This window comes from Sceloporus occidentalis, unplaced genomic scaffold (assembly GCF_023333645.1).
Source record: "Sceloporus occidentalis isolate IW3139 unplaced genomic scaffold, rSceOcc1.0.p SCAF_215, whole genome shotgun sequence".
In the NCBI taxonomy this organism is placed as follows: Eukaryota; Metazoa; Chordata; class Lepidosauria; order Squamata; family Phrynosomatidae; genus Sceloporus; species Sceloporus occidentalis.
Window position 1 is genome coordinate 647,417 of NW_028317195.1, and position 14,896 is coordinate 662,312.

The 14,896-nt window shown below is 41.0% G+C and overlaps 1 protein-coding gene across 1 annotated transcript in view; it reads right to left on the reverse strand.

The window, feature by feature from the left end:
- The window catches only part of LOC149277386 (bromodomain adjacent to zinc finger domain protein 2A-like), a 30,808-nt gene that overhangs the window by 13,041 nt on the left and 2,871 nt on the right, over window positions 1–14,896 (reverse strand). The window contains exons 3-11 of the mRNA XM_089502978.1: window positions 12,687–13,211; window positions 11,080–11,265; window positions 10,324–10,524; window positions 6,026–6,193; window positions 5,360–5,420; window positions 5,043–5,151; window positions 3,713–3,814; window positions 626–833; window positions 112–173 (exon numbers count right to left, since the gene is read on the reverse strand). Of these exons, the coding sequence (XP_089359104.1) occupies window positions 112–173; window positions 626–833; window positions 3,713–3,814; window positions 5,043–5,151; window positions 5,360–5,420; window positions 6,026–6,193; window positions 10,324–10,524; window positions 11,080–11,265; window positions 12,687–13,211 (1,622 nt within the window). The remainder of the gene's footprint in view (window positions 1–111; window positions 174–625; window positions 834–3,712; window positions 3,815–5,042; window positions 5,152–5,359; window positions 5,421–6,025; window positions 6,194–10,323; window positions 10,525–11,079; window positions 11,266–12,686; window positions 13,212–14,896) is intronic.

Sequence of the window (14,896 nt, forward strand, 5' to 3'; positions counted from 1 at the left end):
AAGCCAGTGCTTTTGTTACCCCCCCCCCCCCAAAAAAAAATAGGAACACTAAAATACCACCTAGCATGTTTACATTTGGATACATCAATATTCTTAAACAACTTTACCTACCTTCCTTCTCATCTTCTTCCTCAATTTACTTAGCTGCACTTTTTCCACATCACTGAGAATATCTGGATATTTAGCAGAATGAAAAGACAAGTTAAAAAAAAGGCCACTGCCGGTATAAAATATAGTTTCAGCCGTGTTTAGAAATTAAACAGAAGCAAAAATGTAGCTATAGATTACTAGCCCACATGGCATGTGTCACTAGACATGGCAGGCAACATCAAAGACGGTCCGCCAGGTGGAACAGTAAATCAAGAAACACCAAGAAGCGCTTGGCGCTGCAGCCAAACTCAGGAGCCAGATAATGAAAGTTGGTTTAAGGACGCAATACTACACAATCATTTTGATTGCCTCATTGTGCAAAGAACTTCACATTGTTTCATTTACAAATGCATGCCATTCTCATTGAAGCCTACTACACGACATATAATAAATTAGACACTGGTAAATTGCATAGTGAATAAAAGGAAGCAGGTGAAGCCTTCACATTATTAACGGGAGTGATTGTTAAAACTACCTTGGTTTTCCAACTTTCTTAGGAGTTTAGCATCGGGCTTGCTAAGCAAGTCAATCATCTTCACTTTTGGAGGCCGTCCTCTTCCTCTTTTCACTTTGTTTTCTTTTAATTTGGCTTTTTCCATATTGCGAGGACGCCCTCTTTTTCCTGTGATGGCCAAAATCCGGGAGGGGATTTCCTCAGAATTTAGAAGTTCCCACTGTGGACCCTGGAACAGGAACGGTGTAAGTGGAAGACAGCAGAGAAGCATTCATAATCACCACAATACATTCTAGGGGAATGGCCAATTAACACACAAATACTAAAAGAAACCAGACAATCAGCTCTCCTTAACCCCTTCGTGACAAAGGCTGATTTTACTTTTTGTACCCTTCGTGACAATGGCCGTTTTAACATTTCTGCGCTGCTCGTGTTTAGCTGTAATTTTCTTCTTTCCCGTTTACTGAACCCACACAAGTTATATATTGTTTTTTTCAGGACAAGAAGGGCTTTCTTTAGATGACATTGTTTTGATTGTATCATATTATTTACTATTAAAAAAGTATGAAATATGGTGAAAATTTTTGAAAAAAAAAATGACTTTTTCTAACTTTTAGTTGAAAAATCTTTTACTCATTTATAAAAGGTAATGAAAAAACCTGCTAAATAGATTCTACTATGTCCTGAGTTTAGAAATACCCAATGTTTTTATGTTTTTTTGCTTTTTTCTACACATTATGGAGCAATAAGTACAGGTAGCGTTTTGCTATTTCAAAGCCATTTTTTCCAAATGTGCCATTTCGGGTATCTTTGAACCCGGCCAATGCAATTTAGGGTATTCCAAATGCTAGTATTTTAACCCTTTCCAAGCACTAATTCTACCATCAGCCTTTGTCAAACTTTATGGTAGTAATTTTTTTTGCATTTGTTTTTTCACACACATTTTACTTTAGGTATGAATAAACAGGTTCTGGTATATGTCACTATCATAAAACACCCCAATATGAGTTCAGCAACATCTCCCGAGTACAGCGATACCTCACATGAATGATTTTGCCTGGCTGTTTGGGGGCAAAAGGGCCACATTTGGGGCATGCGCATTTTTCAATGTTGAACTTTGGCATTTGGGGATCCACTGCCCATGCCCTATTTGGTACATCTTTGAGCCGGGCCATTTCAGTGTGCCCAATAAAGCCATATATTTTTGAAAACTAGACACCCCAGGGTATTTCAAATGCTAGTATTTTAACTCTTTCCATGCACCATATCTACCACCAGTCTTTGTCAAACTTTGTGGTAGACATTTTTGGGCATTTGTTTTGTCACACACATTTTACTTCAGGTATGAATTAAAAAGTTCTCGTATATGTCACTATTTCAAAACACCCCAATATGTGTTCAGCAACATCTCCTGAGCGCAGTTATACCCCACATGAATGATTTTGCCTGGCTGTTTGGGGGCAAAAGGGCCACATTTGGGGCATGCACATTTTTCAATGTTGAACTTTGGCATTTGGGGATCCACTGCCCATGCCCTATTTGGTACATCTTTGAGCTGGGCAATTTCAGTGTGCCCAACAAAACCATATATTTTTGAAAACTAGACACCACCGGGTATTTTAACTCTTTGCATGCACACATTTTACCACCACCATTTTTTCAAAGTTTGCAGTAGTATTTTTGTGTGTGTATTTTTCCCACACACACCTACTTTATGTATGAATTTACAGCTCCTGGTATATGCCGCTGTCACATGACAACAATATGTGTTCAGCAACATCTCCTGAGTACAGTGATACCCCACATGCATGGGTTTGTCATTTTTTGGGGGAACTAAAAGGCCACATTTGGTACGTGTGCATTTTTCTAATTGGAAATTAGATGTGTGGCCATCCTTCCCCCCGTGTTAATTGGGACCTTGTTGAACCTGGCCAATTCAATTTACCCCATCAAGTAGACACCCCCCCATGGGCATTTAATATGCCAGTATTTTAACTCTTTCCATGCGAGAATTGTTTTAAGCCAATATGCTAATTTTAGGACTTGCTCACAAAAATATATTTTTTATGTATATTTTATTTTTTTTTGCCTTTTTTAAAAAAAAATTAACATTTTTGAAGGTTCCCCTGATAGTGACATCAGTGGGAAATTATTTTTACATTTTACTTGTTTTTTACTATTTTTTTCTAATTATTAATTTTATTTTAATTTATTTTTACTAATCACAGTGTGATTAGAAAGCTGGGCTCCATTGACTTATATGGTTGAATGCAGTACCTGTATTCAACCTGCAAGTGGAGCCAGAGTTCTCTAGAGGGTCTGGAGACCATCTAGCGAACTTTTTCGTCTTTATTGGGTTTTTTCCCGGGCCGCCGCCATCTTGCTGATGGCGAAGATCACCGGCAGCTGCGGCTGTGACCGCTCTCCGGAGCGGTCACAGTCCATCCCAAGGTAAGTGTTTGGTGTCGCTGGATGCCTCCTGATCGAGGCATTCCAGCGACACCATTTAAGCCTAAAACGCTTTTAAAACAGGCGTCCGCCGCCGTACAAGGTATGGCGGATGTTGACGCCCCGGGGAGGGGCCAGAGATGGCCCCTTTGTGCCGATCATGGCGTTGCTGAATGCCTCAAGGTCGAGGCATTACAGCAACGCTGTTTCGGTGCAGAAAGCGAAAATAGATCGCTTTCTGCACCCGTTTAAAGACGTGCCGGTCAACGACTTGATTTTCGGTGACGTGCCCGGACCGGCAATTGTCATCAAGGGGTTAAAGAATAAGAAAAAGTGATATCCTTACAGGCTGGAAGCAATAATACTTTAAGGCTTGCATCAGGCCCATGGAAGGCCATAATGTAAGATAACCAAAGTACGAGTAGAAACATATCACGCACCACTATACATACTATTAGAGCCAAAAAGATAAGACTAAAAACACATACACTCTTCTGATATATGCACCTATTTTAAAACATACACAATAACTGCCAGTTAGGAAGAGTTCAGGGCCTTTATAGAAATATCTCGATCGTTTCCCAATCATTCATTTATCTCATTTTTGTCTTCTTTGTAGATGTCTCAAAGGCGCTAGGTCAACACATAACAAATTCGCACCTCTGCTGTGTCCCGAAGCTCATAAAAGTCTCCAACAGGCATCCTGGGACTGAAGCTGAAATGCTCTCTGCGGACAATGGGATCAGGCTTCTTTGACAGATACTAAAGAAAGAAAGAAAAAAAAACAACATAAAAATAAACTAAGCCTGAGAAGACACGTGTCATATCGAAAAGAGAGACATAAGATGAGGTTTTGAGAAAATTATTTTCATTACTGGCTTTAAAAAGTTTTTTTTAGCAGATGACATGTTGGGACACTGAAATAAAGGCACAGAAGCAGCCACACATTGCTAGAAACTTTTATTTAGACCTAGCTTTACATCTAGTCTTCTACTGCAACATTTTTCAGAGGAAGAGAAAAAAAAATAACGAGACAGTAGAATGTCTGACACTCCCTGTGAAGAACTCCGTGAAGTACTCCGTGAGTACCTGAATATGCATTCGTCCAAAATGGAAAGGAGAGGCTGCAGGCCAGCCTGCAGCAGCTACTGTCCTCCTCCAAACTATTTTAGCCTATGATTGACAGCTTGAAGCAGTTGAAAAATGAAGTGCCAAAAACTTAAAGGGACCACATAGGTGTCATATGCATTTAAGCATACATGATGGTTGGAGTGTCCCTTTAAATGATTTTCCAGTATGTAGAACAACATACAAAATACAGAATGAATGGAAAGACCCAAGTAACTATAAAGAATATAAGCTTAGGGTTTTTTTTAGGGTCTGGTGTTTTCAGCTAGTGAAGGAACAGAAAGAATAATAACTGATGACTTTTGCCCAATTATCTAGGAGATGTAGTTATTTCCCTTATCCAGCACTACTGCTACATTTAATTAAATCTCATTTTAATTTTACATATCTGCTCCTAGAAACAGTTTATAAGTTATGGAGTAACTGCAGCTATGGCAAATGGCTAAAGTAGAATATGATGTATTTGATAAAACATTAAAAACAGTAAGATTACCAAATGGATGGTAGTGGGACACTACTATTGTCCCAATATTGGGACACTAAGAAAAAAAAACAGTGGCAGTCCCATCCGTTTACTTTTTATTGCAAACCCAGTGCTTTGATTATGCTGTCGTGCCAGACAGTGTTCGGTCTGAGGCCATATGGAAATCCTATGTATCAGTCATTTAGTGCTGGCATACAGCATTCCCTAAATGTGGTCCCTTAGCTGTGAGGTCCTAATTCTGGACAACGAAACTTGCTGTGATTTATGGCCTTGTATAAAAACAGCATTATTATTCAACCATCATTTATGGATTCACAGTTGCTGGCTTAAATCTGTATGTGTTTGTCTTTTCAGATTGTTGCTAGAAATCAGTCCTACCTTGATGACTTCAGGGAACTGCTTCATCCTCTTCCCACAAGGGGCATAGTACCAGGTCTCCCCTTGCCAGCGATGGCTTCCTTTCTTAATTCTGACCTCTCTCTTCCAGCTGTATTAACAAAAGATTGCACATGCTGTTTAGTTCTGAGTTCAAACCCCATTGTACAGTAGCGTCCTAACCCACATCTGCGGTTTCAGCATTTATCATTTCTGGATGCCTACAGAAGTAGTAAACTCCACTAAGAAATAAATAGAAGATGCAAAATCACATGGCTGATGAGCTCTCAATGCACAAAGCATGGAATGATGCGACTTACCCATGCAAGAGCGGAAGACGCACCTCTTCAGCTGTGGCCATCCTTCGCCTTGAAGCATTACCTAAAGCAAACATCAAATGGCTTAGTGGACTCTTCTGTACTGGAACTAAGCCACACATCATAATCCCACACTACACAATGCTAGTATTTTATATATAGCATTCCACCTTCCAAATTCCTAGCTAGTAAATGTAGTAATATTTAACCGGCCAGAACATAATTAAACGAGCATGCAGGCTAAGTAAATGATCATGTTCTGTCAGGGGTCCAGGGAATAGATGGCTTATAGAAATGCCTTTTATCAAAGTTAACGTACTAAGATGAGACAAGGCAGAAGGGCAACACATTTGGTTTCGATCTAGGAGCCAGCTTTATTTATTTTATTTTGTGTCCGGGCTTTGCTGAGCCTTGCCACACACTAACATACATTAACACACACCAACACTATTCATTAACAGACACGCTAACATCTTAGCATCTTCAGAAACGCCTTACAATAACACACAGGCTAACATTCTACGCTCATTTAGACACATGTCAACACCATACACTAATACACACAATAACACTCATGCTATTGCCATACTGTAGCATAAACACCATCATAAACACTAGCCATTAAGATTAAATATTTTAAGCACAGTTATGTTTTCTTTGAGCATTTACCTTTTATTTCCCCAGGTTCTAATTCATCCTCCTCTGGTTCCTGGGCAAATATTGGCTCAGGGCAGACCCTTTCTGTGACCATTTGATCTTGGGAGGTGTTCACTGGGGACGGATGCGGTTCCTCATCCTTGTTTACCTCGGCATCCTCAGCCATGCCAGATGCACTGTCTGTCAACAGGAAAAACAACCACTCATAATAGAAATTCTGGAATAACCAAAAGCCTATAGAAATATCTACTTTAGCAATTACTGAAATTACTCACAAAGACTATGTGGCATCACAAACTACCATTTCATTTCATAATCCCATGCCACATTTATCCCATAATCAGAAATCTATCACACTGAAAACGAAAATACTAATTTTAAATTCCAAGCAGACTTAAAGAAAGCTTCGCAGCTTTCAGCATAACTTTTAGGACTACCTATGGCTTACGACTTCCGATTTGCATGATGCATCAGCTTCCATAAGTTAAAAAATCCCTTATGTTATACCATTAAATGTGGCAGAACCAGTAAATGAATTAACTTTCAGTCTTGATATTCAGTCTCAGATCCAATCCTCCTCCAATTGTTACAAAGACTACTAAAATCCGCTTGCAACAAAACAAGGCAGTAACTTTGGCAAAGCATAAGAATGCATGTTGTCAGTGAAACTAAACTGTCTCTTTAAAGGTGCTGTCCTACTTATACAAAATTTTTCTCTAGTAGGTCAAGCAAAGAAATATTATCAGATCTTTCTTTTTATTCTTTTCTCTGATAGAAAGCTTTTTCAGTTTCTATGCTAACAATCTATCACTGCCTGCTTCTATGTCACATGACATGTGAGGTTTTCATCATTATGGGTATGGTCGTTCAACTGTACAAGGAAGGAGGTTTATTAATTAGATATACAACCATTAAATTCAGCATGACGGGTGGAAAAGCCCCTTTAAGAAAAGGAATAATCATTTAACGCAGGGAAATAAACATGTGACATCACCTTGCGTAGGTTTATGTAGCGTACGTAACTGTAAATTGCAATATTTGGTAAAGGCAACAGATCTGCTTTGAGGATGTGGCCGATGATTCTGCCGATATGATGCTATTACCAATGCAAAAATAAATATCTTGAATAGTTTTCTCATAGACAATAATTCGAATTTTCTTTATGAAAATCTTTCCTACTCGATTTATCGTATTTCTGGGGAAAAGTTTGGGTTTTAGTTCTTTACACAGACTGACCAAGTCTATTATACGGTCTTGCAGCACTAAAAAAAGCTTTTATCACTGCTATACTACATTACAGTACACTGTACAATGGGATATCCCCTATCCTCCAAGAGGCTTGTTCCAGCTTTATCGATCTGGGAATATAGGTCCAGATTTCAGCATTTTGTACAACGTTTAAGACCAGGGCACAATACTAGGCATGTTAAACTACACAATTTATAGGCAAGTCAGCCTGTTGTGAAAGGAAATTTGGCAGCATTTCCTATAAATGAAACAGGTTTATGTACGTTTATAAGTTGTTCCTCCTCTAAAAGCAAGAAAGTATATAAAAGGTTAAGTATTACATACATGCATGATCCAAACAGGGCCCAAACTTGTGACGGCGCTTAACAGATTTCATGCTTGATGTTTTCACGGCTATTAGCAAAAAAGATACACAAGGCATGATTTACAGGCTACTTCTATCGCAAGTACAAATGCCAATAATCATTGACGACCCATTCCCTTACTATTAAATATACAAATGTTTCACACGTCTCACTTGCCACTCAATATCTACTAGTTGGGACTGACGGCTAAGCAAGTTACCATAATATAGAGGATAACTGATGCAAAATACATTTAGATTACTTCTTATCAGATTAAGGGCCAGCCTCAGCCTGTTTTAGATGAAGAAATGCCCCTTCAGTGGAACATCTACTGAAAGCTAAGGCAAGTTGGCGGCCTGTAGGCCCAGCACAGTTAGCATGCAGTACGTTTTTAAGGGATGAACTGCACAAGCTCTCAAACCTTTGCCGAGAAGCGCAGGAGGACAAAACGGAAGCAAATTCCTAGCTCAGGTGGGCCAAGCTGGCAATTTATGCTTCCTTGCTTAAAACAAATAGTACATTCTTACAGTATGTTAAGTAAATAAATGGAAGATCTGTGATTTTTTTTTCCTGAATATTTTTCCACTACCTATCAATGTTTACTTTTATGTCACCCAAAATGAAATCTTTCTGGTCTCAAAGAAATGAAGTAGGCGACATTTTACTTGCTTCCGGGTAGGGCTTTTGGACTAGCAATTCTAAGAATCAGGATTCTTAGACCAGATTTACTCACAAATGGGTGAAATGGGTGGAATCAGCCCCTAAAGCGGAGACAGAATCATGTTCTCTTGGTTTACATTCCGTAAAGAGTTGCCAAATTTCCCTAAAAATGCAATTCCTGCCCATTGCACTAATCTTATGTCACTAGTGCCATTGAGTACCTGAACAATGGTCACGTAATTAACAACTCCTATTGAGACAAGGGCATTCTAAAATACTACTACTAATGAAACAAGCCGATGGCAAACTTCACAGACCTACATGCAGTGCCACAGAGTCATGTTTATACACAGGGTAAGCCAGGGCTTGACAAATTTGTTGTGAATCTAGGCGCCAGCTAAAAAAGTTAGGAGCCAGGATTTTTTTTAAACTAACAGTTGGTTAGGAGTGATCTGATCATCATCAGCCCACTTACTAAACTCACAGCATTTGACCTGGAAGCACCCTGGACTTTCAGGTCAGTGCTGTTTTTTGTTGTTTTTTTTTTTAATTATTTCTTTTGATATATATATATATTTTTGAACGCTTTCAATGCTGATGTTCCATTGGAGCACAGCATTGACCAAGCTTGTGGGGACAAATGTTAACCCCTGAAATGCCACAAATTTGTTATACACAATTGTGGAATAGAAGGGGTTAACGCTGCACTGTCGCTCTCATGGAGCGATCAGGCAGCAGGGGGGTGTTGGGGCTGGCCTCCACACTCAAGTGGAGACCAAAGAACCCTCGCCACTGGCAGCTGGGAAGCAATTGCTGGTCTATAGACCAGCCATTGCAGGGGGAGTCTCTGATGACTGCTGTAGGCTTCCATGCCTATAGGAATCATCAAAGGGCTTGTGGGGGCTCGTTTTTGCTGTTGCTGGTCTGCCTGGGCTTCCAGGCAGACCACCAGTAGCAGAGCCCCTTACAAAACGGGAATTAACCCCTAAATGCCGCGATTGCGGCATTGAAGGGGTTAACGCTGCACTGTCGCTCTCATGGAGCGATCAGGCAGCAGTGGGGTGTTGTGTCAGGTCCCCACATGTGGAGACCGAAGAACCCTCTCCCCCTGTCCCTGGGACGCAATTGCTCGTCTATAGACCAGCCATTGCAGGGGGAGTCTCTGATGACTGCTGCAGGCTTCCATGCCTATAGGAATCATCAAAGGGCTTGTGGGGGCTCGTTTTTGCTGTTGCTGGCCTGCCTGGGCTTCCAGGCAGACCACCAGCAGCAGAGCCCTGTATAAAACGGGAATGAACCCCTAAAATGCCGCGATCGCGGCATTGAAGGGGTTAACGCTGCCCTGTCGCTCTCATGGAGCGATCAGGCAGCAGGGGGTGTTGTGTCAGGTCCCCACACTTGTGTGGGGACCCAATCAACACAGAACCCCCTATCCTGAAGCTGCCTCTGGCAGCTGAAAACGCTATTGCAGGTTTTCCTGCAATCGCGGTTTCAGCCTACGGGATCACTCCGTGGGATCTCAGGCTCGGGGGCGGGCTCTGAGTGGCTGTGCTGTCTGCCCAGACATCCTGTGGATCTAAGAGGCTGACAAATTCCTAGGCGCCAGGACAAATTTCTGAGTCGCCATGGCGACCTGGTGCCTGGGATTTGTCGAGCCCTGGGGTAAGCACTGTGTACATCCTATAAAGAGCTGAAAGTGGATGTTTAACATCATGTTTAACGCTAGTTTTTTCATATCCGACTGCAAAAGTGCACAAACATTGAAGTAAAAACATGTCAATTATTGAACACTCTACAGAGCCTCTGTGTGTTCTGCCGGTGGTGGCATGTTAGCCAGTCTAGTATGCCACTGGCACTGAATGATCGCAACACGGTGCAATCTTTTGGGATGTCTCAATATGGCATTGGCCATTGTGACTGCATCAGTGTAGATATGTGGCACAGAATGCTTCAGTCTTTCTAGGTGTTTTAAGGAACAAGAAGAGTGAAACTGGATCCTACAGGGACTAACTGAACTAGCAGAAAACATGTTATAGGGCTGATCACATGACTGCATACCTCTGACAGACTCTCCAACAACAGGGGAAGCAGAATTAAATAAAGAAACTTTTTGACGGTTTTCTGTTAGGACTGGAAACGCACTAGGGTTGGAGCATGGCGAGCAGTCCAAGCTAGGTTGCGCGGCCTGTTGCGTCTTATCTTCCTGCTGGATCTCCACTTCCTGTTCTTCCATATCATAGAAGGTGCAGCTGCTGGGATCTAGCCATAGTAATGAAAAAAAGGGGACAAGGCCGATAAAACAAGCTACACTGAAACGTAAAAAAAATCTTTGCAGTTAATCCTCAGTACAAAAAAAAAATAGCATGCAGCTATGTATGCTAAACAAACTATGCATGATACAACAAATGTTTAAGAACTCATAAGTTGAACATGCTGAAGTGCAATTTGTACCCAAGCTGGTCATACATGGACGCAAACACAGGGATAAAGAGTTAAGATTTTTGTGATCTAAGAAGGAAAAGTTCTCAGACTAAATTGCATAAATACTAATAAAAGGTCACAAAGTCAATAAAAGACTAATAAAAAGGTTTTAACACTAGAGGTTGATAAGTCAGTTAGGCAGCAGCATGAACGTAGCAGGACAAGGCTAAGCCAACACACAAGCTGAACAGACCCAGCATTTGTGGCATATGCTGCTATATGAAGCTTTCCTGTGATGCACATTAAACAATGGCAGTAATAACAATAAACAACAAATCCTAAGGACAGTCACATGCACAATTCAACAGGACTAACTCAAGCTTTAGATTTTACCTTGCGCAAGGTCTATTCCAAAAGGCTTCAGAGAATCAGAGTTGAGAAGATGGGGACCCTCGAGATGGGATGGAAGCTGGGATGGGTCATCCAAATTGCTTACTTCAGGGGGAGGAAGTATACTGGATGTTGCCTGACAGAGAGGTCCTAATGCTACATCTGCTCCATTGCAGTGACTTCTTAAATCTGCCCAGGGGAAACTGAGAATTAGTGAACTCTGGGAGGCTGTGTGAGTCTCAAGTCAATGTATGTGTGGAAATGAAAATGTAATAAAATACAGCTATACGGATCTCAGTTTTACCACCAAAAGCCTTCACCCTTAAAAGAACATTACCAATAAAGCTCATGTGATCTTTAAATGAGACTAACATTTTTGAGCAGATCATGGTGTTTGAGCATGTCGTTATACAGCAAATGTTGCCAACTCTGATAAGAATGAAAACTCATTTTCTTGAGTTAAAAAGGAAGAGAAACAATATGAGGGGCTGCTTGATCCCTACACTTCATCGACAACCTGGCCCATGTAGCAAGCTGGGTCCAAAACTGAGCACAACAGTAAGTAGGAGTAGGACTCATATCAGGAGGCAGCCATTGGACAAGCAACCCATAAACATTTTATTGAAATGCTACTTGAGTTTAAGAAATGCAGGGACCATTATGATAGATCCCGCATAATGCAGACATCAAGTCAAAGCAATAACCTCACAAGTTTAAAGGGGGGGCTACTACCATAATCTTTTTTTTCTTTTGTTATTGACTGATGGTTGTAAGGAACATGAAAGAGACTTTGAAGTCATAACATGGTGCTAACTACATGACGAGGCACAAATAATTATGCCGTAAAATTCCTTTGGAAAGCCACATCTGTATTTGCGACGATGCTTTGGCTTCACACACTACGCATGCGAGCTTGTCGGAAAAGCTTGCCAAGGCTAGCCTTTCATTAATACATAGTTACAACAAAAACGTTTGAGATTGCCAATACTCTTTGGTAAATAACTCTGTAAAACAAGAGTTTTAATATCTATCCACAAATGATTCAATGACTGATTCTTACTGACACATAATTCCCCATTTCCGTCGTAATTTTTTTTAGTCCATTCTTTTCAGCCAGCATGGTAGAGTGTAAGCTGTCAGGAGATGGACTGATTTACCTTGCAAAACAGAGAGAATGCTCTACGCTACTGGCCTTATGTTCCTTTAAAACCAGTGATTGAGAATAGCATGGAACATCCATAGGCAGAAATGTGCTAAGCCAAGTACCACGGAAAAAAACTGCTTTTTTTTTTTTACCCACAACATCAAAAGCCTTGCATATAGTGGACTCGATTCAATAACCCTGAGGTAACTGAATATTGATTCTCTGATAGACATCTCAAGATATTGACATTTCGCAAGGCGAGTGGAAGCTGGGGTGGTGCTCCCTGCTTGGGCAGCAGAATTTTAATATAAAAAAATAAACATTAATAGCAATGAGCACTAAATCATAGGCCCAGTACGGAAATTTTTAAGAGAAACGGTGCAGTACGGCAGTAAGTAGGGCAAATCATGCTGTATGGAGGACCTTTAAGGTCTAAAAAACAAACAAAAAAAAGACACTTCCGCACCTGCTTGCACATCACATGGATTCAATGCCTCCACTAGCCCTGAGTCTGTTTTTGCTTCTTCCCTTGTATTTGATCCCATTGTTTCCGTTTGTTTCCTCTCATTTGAGGAGGTAAGAAAAGACTGCACACTGGATGCTGGTAAGGGAACTGGTCGAGATGACTCCAAGTAGTCAAGATTTGTTCCATTTGCTGCAGCTGCCAACTTTACGGAAGCTTCACTGAAGTTGCACAAACCCTGACCGCTGAAGCTGAGAGAAGCAGCGGGGCTGCTAGCGCAGTTCTCCCAAGTTTCTTGCAAGCTTGCCTTGCAGGAGGGGCCATTGGTCACCGGAGAGGTTGAACCATTCACTTGATACTGGCCGAGTCCATGACGGTCTTTAAGTAGGGGGGACTTTGTGAATTTCCAGAGGTAGTCATAGTTATTGGATACAGGATGGCGGGTGGTACTGGGATCCAACGTTCCATTGGTATTAGTGGACATCGGTGGAGATATTCTGCCATTGACTGGCATGTCGCAATTCAGTCCTGCATAAGGAAAAAAAACAAGGAAGACAAAGCTTTTATTCTATATTTAGTGGATACACTCTAATTCTATTATAGTATACGGCAAATGCTTGGCAAACTAAAGAGACTTTGAAACCTTATCAGCATTGCATCCTAAGGCCTCAATTAACCCCTTAACGTCCATTGCCGGGTCAGGCACGTCATGCAAAACGGTCACTTAACGACCTATGACGATGCCTGACACGTCATCAGACTTAAACAAGCTTAGAAAGTGATCAATGATCACTTTCTAAGCTTAAACGGTGTTGCTGTAATGCCTCGATGTCGAGGCATTCAGCAACACCGAGATCGGCATGATGGGCCATGTCTGGCCCCTCCCCGGGGCGTCAACAGCCGCCATACATTGTATGGCGGCGGACGCCCGTTTTAAAAGCGTTTAGGAGGCGATCAACGATCACCTCCTAAACTTCAATGGTGTCGCTGGAATGCCTCGATCAGGAGGCATCCAGCGACACCAAACACTTACCTCTTGATGGACTGTGACCGCTCCGGAGAGCGGTCACAGCCGCAGCTGCACGCAGTCTTCACCATCCGCAAGATGGCGGCGGCCCGGGAAAAAAAATAATAAAGTTGAAAAAGTTCGCTAGACGGTCTCCTGACCTTCTAGAGAACTCTGGCTCCACTTGCTGGTTGAATACAGGTACTGCATTCAACCATACAAGTCAATGGAGGCCAGCTTTCTAATCACTATGTGATTAGTAAAATATTAAAAAAAAAAAGAAAAAAAGAAAAAGCTTAAAAAAAACATGGTAACATTTAAAAATTATTATGCTTTAGAGGAACTATCCAGTTCCAGCAAAATGTAAAAAAAAAGTCCAAAAAGAGTAAAATAAATAAAAAAAGAAAGTTTATTATTATGAGCAAGTGCTAAAATTAGCGCTGTATCTTCCCAAAAATCCTGACGTGGAAAAATGTAAATAAAAGCATTTCAAATACCCAAGGGGTGTCTAATTTAAAAAAATGAATGGTTTGATGGGGTAAATTGGAGTGGCCGGGCTCAAAGATAGGGCATAGGCACAGACTGACCGAAATGGGGGGAAAAAAAAAAGCGCACTTCCAAAATGTGGCATTTTAACCTCAAACACCAGACAAACCCATACATGTGGGGTATGAATGAACTCGGGAGATGTTCCTGAACACATATTAGGGTGTTGTTTGATAGTGACGTATACCTGGAGCTATAAATTTATACCCAAAGTACAATTTGTGTGAAAAAAAAATAAAAAAAAAATACTACCACAAAGTGTGGCAAAGGCTGGTGGTAGAATCTGACGCATGGAAAGGGTTAAATACTACCATTTTAAGTACCTTGGGGTGTCTAGTTTTCAAAAATATATGGTTTTATGAGGTAAATTGTAGTGGCCAGGCTCAAAGATAGGGCATAGGCACAGACTGACCAAAATAGGGGAAAAAAAGCGCACTTCCCAAATGTGGCCTTTTAACCCCAAACAGCAGTCAAACCCATGCATGGGTGGTATCACTGTACTCGAGAGATGTTATTGAACACATATTAGGGTGTTGTTTGATAGTGACGTATACCTGGAGCTATAAATGTATACCCAAAGTACAATTTGTGTAAAAAAAAATACCAAAAAAATACTAACACAAAGTGTGGCAAAGGCTGGTGGTAGAATCTCATGCATGGA